General features: G+C 38.5%; 1 protein-coding gene across 4 annotated transcripts in view; it reads right to left on the reverse strand.

The window, feature by feature from the left end:
- The window catches only part of LOC103475741 (cell adhesion molecule DSCAML1-like), a 70,887-nt gene extending 63,171 nt beyond the window's left edge, over positions 1–7,716 (reverse strand). The window contains exon 1 of one of the 4 annotated variants that reach the window (XM_081615694.1): positions 6,862–7,699. In XM_081615694.1, coding sequence (XP_081471820.1) covers positions 6,862–7,117 — 256 coding nt within the window. In that variant the 5' untranslated portion in view covers positions 7,118–7,699. Of the gene's footprint in view, positions 1–6,861 lie in introns of all 4 variants that reach the window. The other 3 variants (XM_008427583.3, XM_008427582.3, XM_081615695.1) reach the window with 3 other exon arrangements.
- Positions 7,717–11,665: the final 3,949 nt, after the last annotated feature.

The raw sequence follows: 11,665 nt of genomic DNA on the forward strand, positions 1-11,665 counted from the left end.
TATGTTACCAAACTTCTGCTTAGCTCCTAAATAACACACTTACACTTTAAAATGTTCTTTAAAGCTCATCACAGAGACTGTAGTATTTAACCTTTCTGGTTTCAATTTTGAAGCAACATTATAAGAATCACAGAAAGAGACCACGTGTAACTGCAATGAGTTACTTTGTGGCAATGTCTAAACTCTAAACAAATGGGAAATAAACGTAACACCAGTATTAATCCTTACGACACTATTGACTGTCAGCACATTGTAAAGCAAAGGCTAATTTTAATTGACCTATTTCTACAACATGGATCTCTGTGGAGCAAAGAGATGGGTGGAAGACGAGCTCCACCCATTCCCCACTGGGACAAAGATTTTAACACTAAAAACAGCCTGCCTGAAAACTGTCACGTTACATTATCTTGAAATTATCATAAGGAGTAAAAACTGAGAGATAAATTTAGATCACAACACACAAAATGCTATATTTTGACTAAAAGGGCACAGCTTTTTTTGCAGATAGAGGGCAACTGTAGGCGGCGCGTCACAGATCCAGCCCACCAGGTGTGGTCAAAGGCTCGGTGCTGCGTTTGTGCCAGGACGGCAGAGTTTCCACTCCATTTAAAACCAGCAGATCAAACGCCAACAACCACCTGTGCCAACCAGTATGGTGGCTTACGCTGCCAAGAAAACAAACCGTAACCACTGCGCCAGTGATAGAAAAATATAGGAACATAAATATATTGCGTGTTTTTAATGATATTTAAAGGTTATCCTGTTGAACACATTAAAAAATTAATTTTTATTTATTTTTTTAAATCAGCTAAAAATTATTGATGCTTAGCCTTGTTTCTAATAGTTAATTTAGAAAGTAGCTTCCTCAGAATTAATTGCATCCCTTACCATAACTAATTAAAACTGCCTAGCTGACTTTTTCTGGCTGTGCCATACAAACATCCAAAATCCCAAAACTTCTTCCTAAAAATTTTTTTTTAAATGAATCCCTGAATATTTCTTGTTTAGAGCCAGATTAATCTGCAGCATATAACCTATGAAATAAGCCAGTGTAAACAGCAATGCAATGAATATTTGAGGGATGGTAAGAAGTACCCGGAGGAATTGTTGCTGATTTTTTGCTGAGCCAGCATTAATGCTGCAGTTTTCATTTTACAGGTTTCACTGGTGACAACTGCATCCAGTGGCCCACCAATTACTGGTTATCCTAAGCGAATCAATCCCTTGCACTCCCGAATGTTGAGAAACCAGACTACCAAACACACCAAGTACACAGCAAGGTAATAAGCTATTGAACTATCAGGGGTCAAAAAGTGCATTTCTGATTTTCTCTAAAAAAAAAAAAAGACTTAGTTCATTAAAAAATAAACAATCATGGGCTGTTTCCTCTGAGCAGCTTATGGCGTAGAATAGAACCACAACTTTTGTATTGTTTTTACAGACAGATTTATAGTTGGAGGAAATGTATTCCTGTTTTGCTAGCTGGTTAATAATTGAAAAGTGAAAAAGAGAAATACAGAATCTTTTGGCCAACACCATGTCACCTCAAAGTAGTTCTGATGTTGCAGCATGAAGGGAATCAGAAGGAATACGAAACGGGATGGCGGAGTTAGAGACTATATTCTAACGATTTGTGATTCCTTAAGAATACTGCTACTGGCTAACTGTTAGCCGCTAATGATGCTAATGCTGAAATCTACGAGGTGATGCCTGAGAAACTGGAAGGCTGTTTTACTGTCCTTAAAAAAATGGACGCAATTGGACACTTCTGGTTCAAAATATGAAATATGCAGAATAGTCACACATGGACCTAGTATTTATACAGAGATATTAGCTTTATTTCTTCTTCACTTTGCAGAAACACAAAAATGAATAATTTTGACAACTCTTGTAGCATTAAAATCAATTTAAAATTAGACAAAAATGCAACATGCGGATTGGTCAAACATTGATTTGAATAATCTGTGTTGTCTACTGAGTCTTTAAAAGAAAGTTTCCAATCTATAAAACCTCGTATTTTTGTAAACGAAAACATTTTCTTCTCAACAAAATCATTACAGTCTTCTCGACTTGCTCACCTGAACTCATTATTGTGTATTAAAAGTTGGAAGGTGAAGAAAGCAGCATGACTTTCAAACACAGGAATTTAAGTCCAGGTGTTAGTGTTTCAAAGTGTAAAAACTTCCCATCATAAAATCTACGTTTCACTTGCAAATTCCTTGAAGTTTTGGTTCTTGCTTTATCACAGTTTTCCACTTTTCAAAGTATTTGGTTGACATTAATGAAAGATTCTCAAAATGCAACGATGACACCAAAATATTTCTTTCAGGAAAATGTTAAAAACGTATTCAATACTTAAACCGCACTCTCTGATCAAGCAGTTTTGAAAGTTAAAAAAGATTAACAGTTACCTCAAAGTCATGTTGAACATAACTAAAAGGTGTGCCTCATCAAAGTCCTGCTTTACTTTACAAAGCAGGACTTTGTAAAGTCCTGCTAAAATCAGATCACAAGATCTTTGAAAATTTACATTTTTCACAATATTATCACCTACCAAAATATTGGGAGATTGCTTTTTCTAAATGTGTGAATTCCAAACTGGTTCTGAGGATTTAATACACGTGTGAACACAATTAAGCAGAACAGTTGTTGCCCAACCTGTGCTGCTCATGGGCAGCTGATAGGCTGGTAGCAGTACTGACGGTGCTGCATGGTTTTGGAGAAGGTGTTGTTGCAGCTCTCCTTCACCCTGGAGGCTTCATCAGCCTCGTTCAGACACAGCTCCGGGGAGAAAAGCAGCCCTTACAGTGAAGGTGTTGGAGGCGCTGATGGCACCGCTGGAGCTGCAGCTTAGGCTGTCAGAGTCGCGGGAACTATTTTACACGCCCTGCCAGTGAGCCATGCATGAATATGTATGCCGGAGAAGCAGAAGTCATAACCTATGCAAGGTTTCATCATGCATAATGCAGCTGATCTACGCCTCTCCAGGATGTGAACGCACACAAGAGCGCGTGCACGCACACACACACACACACGCACACACACACCCCCCCACACACACACACACACACACACACAAACACACGAAGTTCAACGCTGTATTGTTTTGGAGGGGGGCTAAACAAACTCCAAAATTCCCAAATGTTTCAAATTCACACATTTTTACAATTAAACATGCCCCTGTGCCCAAACCAAGACAAAACACATCCTCATGCTGCCCTCGTCTGCTCTCCTCGTTCCCTCTTGCAAATCTCAACCTAACAATAATTTCCAACACATATATATATATATATATATATATATATATATATATATACACCAGTGGCCAGCTTTAGCAGACCTGCAGAAACGCATCAAGATTAGCTGAAAGAACTGTTAGAAAAGCTCTCTCTTCTTTCCCTTAGCTCTATCTAGTAACAGCTTTGGGTTTTTTTTTTTTGCTTTTTTTTTCCAGAATAGTTCTACTTCTCTCTTTTTTTGCTTGCCATCTGGCTGTCACTCATCCATCAGGTGTTTGTGGGACAGAAAGTTGTGTTTTGATTTGGGTGGCAACAGGAAAAGCACCTATGTGTGGAAACATAAACCGGCACAGGAGACACTGAGATGCGATGCATTGAGAGAAGGGGTATGACTTGAATATCGGTGGAGATAAGGCGGGGAGTGTAGAGAGGTGTAAACTTATAGATAATCCTCGGGGATCTGACTTATGTAGGGTGGAGAAGTCAGGACTAAGATTTCTGAAGTTGGATCTAATCAATGGATGGGGTTTTGCTGTTCCCCACCCTTGTCCCCAGCAATCTGTTCCCCCAAACCCGTTGCACCCACCGACGCCTCCGCCCCCCCGGACCGTGCTGTGTCAGTAAAAAAAAAAGTGTGCTACTTCAGCAGTCCTCTGGGACCTGCTACCCCCTCACTTCAAAGAAGCCAGTTTCTCTCTTAATGTGAATATCAAATCTGTGGATCACAAGTCCCAGCACAGTCTGCATAAACTGCCCCTCCCCCCAGTCTTTAATTCTGCCTAGTGATGAGGGAAAGAGAGGGAGGGGAGTTATTGCGAGAGGAAGCGACTGAGCAAGAGAGGGAGGGAGAGAGAGATGGAGAGAGAGATGGAGATAGAGGGAGATCCAACGAAAAAAAAAAATAAAACTACTTGCTTCAGAGATTTGACATTTGCCGAACACTCCCTCCTTCGGAAAAATGTGCAATGCTGGCGTCCAATGAAACTCAGAGGAGGTCTGGCTCAATTTAGCAACACTGTGTTGATACACAGAGTTCTTACTGGGGAAAATTTTGCACTTTTTCACTTCACTTTTGATGTCGGGCATGGATGTTGTTTATTTTGTTTATTTTATTGTCCTCTATTGGTTAGTCCTTTCAGACAAAATATGAGATAAATTCAGTCAAACTGGGGAAATTCAGCTGTGCTGCCCCCCGGGGCTTTTCTGGATAGCAGCTTTTTATTATTCTTCATGAATGAAAGAAAACGTAACAGTTAAAAGCAAATTATTAAAATCGAAAAATATTATTCGAATCAGGTTTACAGTGGATTCATTTTTTCATAGAGAGAAAAAATTAACTATATGAATCACATTCAAAAAAAGGTCAATTACAGGTAAATTAACTCAAAGAGTGCTATTTTTTACAGCCTTCCTCCATGTTCTTAAGAGTCAAATTAAGTAGCGTGAGGTTTTCTGGTAAAAAAAAAAGGAAAAAAAAGAGGCCTGCTTGAGAAATCACAATCACAATGCTGCATATTACTCAAGTTGCAGCTTTAATTTTGGAGTCTTGCGAAGGAAAGGAAATTGGCCAAGGAGGAGAGGGAAGGGGGGGTCAGTGGTGTGAAGGAGCATGGTTCCCCCTGCTGCTGTCACACCTCTCATTAAACACCTCTAATTTAAAAAAAATCACATCAAACCATTGCAATTTTGTATAAATAAATTACCATTTCAATTGAATTTATTTTTATTTGCTTGAGATTATGGGGCTGTTTATTAGAATGTGAATTTATTTTTACTTATTGCTAATCAATCCACGTTTGCAGTAAAGACAGCTTGTAAATTTAAAAGAGAAAACTGTACATCTTATATTCAGGTACACCTAAAAATGTTGCTCTTATTACAGAATACTTTTGAAGAACAATTAGTGACTTTGTAACGGAGATTTTTTTTTCTTCTTTTTTTCATTTAGGGCCCCAAAACATTTTTTCTTTCCTTTTTAGTGGTTTTCGAGACAGCTAAGTAAAAGATATTTTTTTTTGGTTTTATTAAAAAAAAAAAATACAAAAAAAACTAAGCATGCACTAGAACCATTAAGGGACGTCCCTGACGCATGCCTCCTGTGCACGCGCCCGCGCTGGCTGACTGGCACACGCGCGCGGACACGTCCGTGGGGTCCAGGTGCGCTATTAGGGAGGAACATGACCGGGCAAGTCTCTAATCTGCACCCACGCCCCTGGAGTTTCTCATTTGGTGAAATAAATTTGCGTATTTTAATATAATTCCATTGAGCCTTCAGCCAAGCTATCAAATCACATTGAATAAATTGTAGAAATAAAAAAATATATAATACGAGAAGATATATTTAAAGAGCTATTTTTTCACTAACTAAAATTTGTCTGCATTTGAAACCAGTACAAAAAAAAAAAAACTTAATTCATACGCTGGTGGACCTATAGGGCCTTTTTATGCGCTAAACCCGCCATATTTCTGCTCCCAGTACTCGAGACTTTTAGAAATAAAAAATACATATTTATCTCTCTCAAAGCTTCAGCTAATAAGGACAAAATCACATAAAAACGGTTCCAGACAGGCAGGATGCGCACAAAGGCCTATAAATACACTCTAGTGTTAAGAGTGTTGAATTTGTTATTTTCGACGCAGATTTACTCGGGATTATTTTTATTGCACTGTAAAAGAACAAAGATGAACTTTACAATAGGGTTAGAGATTTGTTGCACCGTGGACAAGAAACACAAATGAAATATATTAAAGGTGCATTTCGCATTTGCAGGCAGCAAAAATCAGAGGACGTTTTTCAAAAAGGGGCACGATGAATTAAGTAAGAAGGACAAATCTGAATGCTCTAATTACGGCCTTTATGTGGGTGTAGACCTATTACACTAATAAGGCCGTTGTGGAAGAAAAGGGGCCCTGTTATTTACCATCAAATGACAACAATTTGTCATTATTAGAAGAAAAAAGAAAAATCTCATCCTAAAAATAAGAGCGTCTCTGTAGCAACCAGCGCTACACCCCCCTCCTCCCAATCAGTCCATCCAAACAGCTGCAATTAGCAAAGGCTACAAGATGGAAGCACCTAGATATAAAAATAAATCACAAATGTTCCACCTGGAAACTTTGGACTCGAGTGTAAAAAGGACTTGGTGGAGAAATCGCAAACGGGCTCATGATACGCGCATGTTTTTATTTCTGTCTCACTCTCCCTCTGTTTGCACCTCATTCTCCCCATTCAGCCATTTTACATATTCATAACTGGAGTTGGTAATGCGAAAACAATCCGTGCCATCAGCACCATCTGAGACACCAAGGTGCGCTGCAAAAAAAAAACAAAAAACCCACCAAACATCCTTCAAATTATACCACTAAAGCACCCTCTTTCAAATTTTCCACTCTCTCAGCTGCAACAGCTTTACTTAATTTGATTTAAATGATGAATTTCAATCACATCATTAGATTTTTTTTCCAGTCGGAGCATTGAGAGAAGACCAGCAGGCAATAAAAAAAAAATAAAAAAATGAACAGCAGTTTCCACATGTAACTTTTCGTTCAACTTTAATACCAATAAGCCTATCTCACACCGCGAGGTGAAATATTTCAAAAATATAATTTATATTTCTCTTACCTTCTTGGAGAGAGTACAGCAGGAGTAAAGTTACAAGCCACATGCCATAAATAGCAGGTATATTTTTCAGGAATTTTTGGCAATCCTGGTAAGTGTGAGGCGCGTTCTTTTGGCCAGGCGGGTCTCCGTGCTGGACTGGCGACTGTGCTCCCGGGAGGTATTTCCAGCCCTGCTGCCCCGCTAAGCGTGGAGGGGAAACGAGAGGCGCCTCGGCCCCGCCCATGTCCCCTCCTCTCTTCAAGAGACTACCGTGCATGCAAATCCATTTTTTTTCCCCCTTCTTCCTTTCCTGAAATTAATCGCCGATCGGGTCCTTTTGCAACTGATCGTTTTGGTCCACCTGTGTCCAAGATCTCTCGTTTGGCACCGTTTGGAGAGGGCGTTTGGAGAGCGCACCCACCTGTGCGCCCCGATGACCGCGCTTTCTTTCCTGCGCAATATGGATGCGGAAAAGTCGCTCAGACTGACTCGGAGCCTATTTTTGGGGGGTTGGCACACTCTCCTCTGAGTTGGTGCTAGATGTTAAGGTCCATGCAGCTGCGGAACAGGGTGGGCTACAAATATTTGTGCTTTTCTTTGTCTGCTTTGGGAGCGCAGACATTTGCGCACAGAAATACACTGCAGATAGAGGAGGAGAGAGGAGCGGGCTATGGGGTATGGCAAGTTCACAAAGCGAGCACAGTGTGCCAAACAAACCAAAGGTTACAGGGACGCTCTCAAAGACAGAGCAACTTTCTGGAAATCTGTTTTCTCTTTCAACTGCTGCCCAATTTTAGGAGAACAGCTCCACTGCATAAGTATAAAGGAATGAAAGCTGCAGGAGCTTCCCAGACTCACTGAATATTTCAAATAATGGTACAAAAAAAATTTAATTAAATGTTAAATATCAAAATATTGCTCTGCGAAATCCACAAAGATCAAAATAACACAAAGTAAACACTGATAATGATGCAATAAATTATTTAAAAACTGTTATTTCTTCACTTCACTAAAATGTTAGGATCCGCCCTGCTTGGAGTTGATCCTTTCAAGACTTGCATCATTTTGTTGATTTTTTTTCTCCAAAATAATAATAATAAAAAAGATTTCATGCTCGTATTTAAACTAATTCAATAAGATTGCTTTAATTGGTACGGTAAAGTTCTTGCAGATTCACGTTGTTGAGGACGTTTTCACTTTCAGTCGATATTTAAGGACAGTGAAATATTATGGCGATATTAAAACTTGATGTAATACTTCAGATATGAACACATATTAGTTGTATCCCCAATTTTACAGAGATTACCTGAAGTTCTCTCCACGGTTCGCTCTTTGCCTCTGGGATCTGAAATCCAAGCGTCTAAATCCATCCTGCGGCTCAATGCTCCCATCTGCTGGTCAAATTTGGAACAGATATGTGTACAGGCTAAACTTATTGTTTACCATAAATACACAAATAAATGTTTATCTAACCTTTCAAATGAAATAGCCATGTTGTTTATCAATACAAAATCAACAATAATGACGTAAAAAGTGACATGTAACCATAATTACTCACTAGAAAATGCTGAGTATTTGCTTAGGTTAGTGTAAACTTTAGCTCAAGCGCTACAGAAATTATGAAGCTAATGTTTCCGATCTAAAGGGAAACAGTATGCTGACTGTGCTAGCTTATAATACAGACAAAACATATTTAGAAGTGTGAATGAGAGTTAAATATTTGTAGAAAAAAAAAACTTGTCACTTTACCTGCCTGGTTTGCCCCTGAAACCTGCAGATTTCTTTCATCAAATCATCCCTGCTGCTGGTCTAATGTCTCCTCCCTACTAGTGAAAAGCAAGAGTCATAGACATGAATACGTAGACGCCTCATGGAGCGCAAACATTTATTTATTATTTACAGAAATCAGGAGTACAAATGGCAAAAAAAAAAAAAAAAAAAACTTCGGCCCCCTTTTTTTCCTTCGCCGCTCTGTGCTTCACGCTGTCACGGTTGCTAAATAAATATGAAATTATGTACAAGGCTAATGTTAGTATGATGGTTATCATTAGCATGAGTCACTTGCCTGTAGCTACTACCAGTAGGACGTAGGTTATCACTAGCATGTTAACTAATTATGCTGACCTTAGTGTAAAAATTAAAATTATACAAAATCCTAAGTTTAGTTTAATTGATGCAAGTAATATCGACATACTAGTGACACAATATGCTAATAATATAGCCATCCTGCTAACATTAGCCTCGTACCTAAAATAAGCATTTTACATAATTTCATATTTATTAGCAATATTTACCATACTGAATGTATTAAGTCGATGTAAGTAAACATGCTGGTGACATCATATGTGCTACTGACATCATTCAGTATGCTAATATTAGGGTATACATTAAAATGATCCAAAATGCTAAAGTTAGCTTAAATGCTGGACATCGGTAACATGTGTGGCTTCAGCATGTTAATTTACAGTGAGTCCATTCAGTATGATAAACAGTGGTGGGAAGTAACGAAGTACAAGTACTTCGTTACTGTACTTAAGTACAAATTTCGTGTATCTGTACTTTACTTAAGTAGATTTAATAATGGCTACTTTCTACTTTTACTCCACTACATTTTACAGTAAGTATCTGTACTTTTTACTTCACTACATTTCTACAAACTGTCGCGTTACTCGTTACATCCAAGTCGCGTTGCTCTTTTTTTCAGTTCAGGGATTTAAGGTGGCGCCTTAAAATCCAACCAATAACGTGACGTAGTGTCTGTTGTCACCCATCGGCTCCACCTTTACTCGCACGCGGAGCTCCAGACATGCGCAGTGGTTTCCTCTGAGCGTCAGTAATATAATAGCTGCATAAATCATAAGATATGGCGACATGTAAAATCAGCAGCGCTTCGCTTTCACAGACGGTGGGAACTTCGTCCAACTTTTAGCGTCACTTGGAAGGAAAGCTTAAAGAAAGGTAAGATCTGTGGACGTGATGCTAGCAAAGCTAGCTGTACAGAGACACATGTTGCATCTGCGATGGAAAAAAGTTGTCACTCATGCGCTGAATTACTGTGTGGAGGTGTTGACTGAGGTGTTGCATATATGGGACAACGCTGTGACCAAAGTGCAATATAGTAATATGACATTCATGGACGATCCGATTCTTCTGGACGGATCTTGACCAAGTCCTATAGTACTGAAGCCTCACTGAGAGCCGCTCTTTGTTCTTGTAATGCTCTGCGTACACTGCAGTAGCTATTTTATTTCATTAAAATATCTTTATATTTAATTGGCGAATAAATAAAACAAGAACGTAAGAACACAGAGCATGCTCATTGCTCTTTGTTTTCATCACCTGTCATGGTGGCAGATGTTACAGCAGGAGGGATGATGAGAACAGTCACGGTGCTCCTCCTGCTTGGTTACTTCTTACTTATTGGGCCTTGGACAGTGTTCATAGTTGAGCGTTGTTAATTGCTATGTTTAATGGTGCAATTTCTGACATTGGCAATATGGGCAACCGCTCAGGGTGTTATTTCTTTAGGGATGGCAGGAGACCTCTGTGTATTGTGGCACAGAGATGAAAGCAAAACAGAATGAAGATGAGTTTGAATTGTCACTGGTTAAATTTATTTCAGCTCTAAGTAGGTGTTTTTATGGGAAAGTGAATCTTTCAGATCAATTTGAGAAGCAGTTTTTATAGGTGGACTTAATTTTATTGTCATGTAGCATGGGGTGCTGGTTTTGATTTGGTCTTGGGTTCAGTGGTCCAGACTACAACTCTGCTATGAGGCTCCTTGGTTCCATGTCCTCCTCTGCCAGTTGGATTTCTTTCTAAATAAATGTGTGGCAAAAAAAGTGAGGTTCATGTTATGTTAGGACAGGAGACGAGATGTTTCCATCCCTGAAATTATGATGCCTAGAATCACATATCTAAGTCTAAACTATGTTACAGAGTAAACTCAATAAAGACATGCTTTATCTGTGGCCTTGTTCATTAAAATGGCACATTTCTGATGTATTAAAATTAAATACAATCGGTACACTTAATGATATTAGTGATTAGGCAATGCATTCAGCAAGTACTTTTACTTTTAATACTTAAGTATTTTTAAAAGCCAGTACTTTTTTACTTTTACTTAAGTAAAATGTTAATGTGGTACTTTGACTTTTACTTAAGTACATTTTTGTCTGTGTATTTGTACTTTTACTTAAGTAAATTTTTTGAGTACTTTCTCCACCACTGATGATAAACATAGCTAGTACATATGAAATTATGTAAAATGCCTTGTATTTTAGATACAAGGCTAATATTAGCATGAGGGCACGGGGTTGCCACCCGTCCCCTTAAATGTGGAATCGTATTTGTCTGTTAAATGTTGCGTGAACCGATACGATTCGTTCCGTATTTCTATAAATATCCGATATACTCGCCTATCACACACATATCAACACTAAGTGAAACAATAATGACCGAAGTAAAACACAGGAGATATTAAGGTCAGCAAAATTGTAGTGGCGAGCGTGAGCACATCTGCAGACAAATAAAAGGGGATTGGGTTTATTCATAACATTAATAGCGTGCAAATAACGCAACAGGAAGCAAGAGTGACATTACTTCAACATATTTTTACTCAAGTAAAAGTAAACCTTTCCAAGAAATGACTTAGGTAAGAGTAAAAACAAAAGTATTTGGTGAAAAGTCTACTCAAGTACTAACTGATAATCTTATTTTTAAATGACGTCACCCACAGACAAAACAAAGTTATGTGTAAAGTTTGATATATTAAAGGCTAAAATATATTTTTATGACAAATAAATATAAAATAATACATTTCGAC

Source organism: Poecilia reticulata, chromosome 14, assembly GCF_904066995.2.
Source record: "Poecilia reticulata chromosome 14, P_reticulata-male-v2, whole genome shotgun sequence".
Taxonomy (NCBI): domain Eukaryota; kingdom Metazoa; phylum Chordata; class Actinopteri; order Cyprinodontiformes; family Poeciliidae; genus Poecilia; species Poecilia reticulata.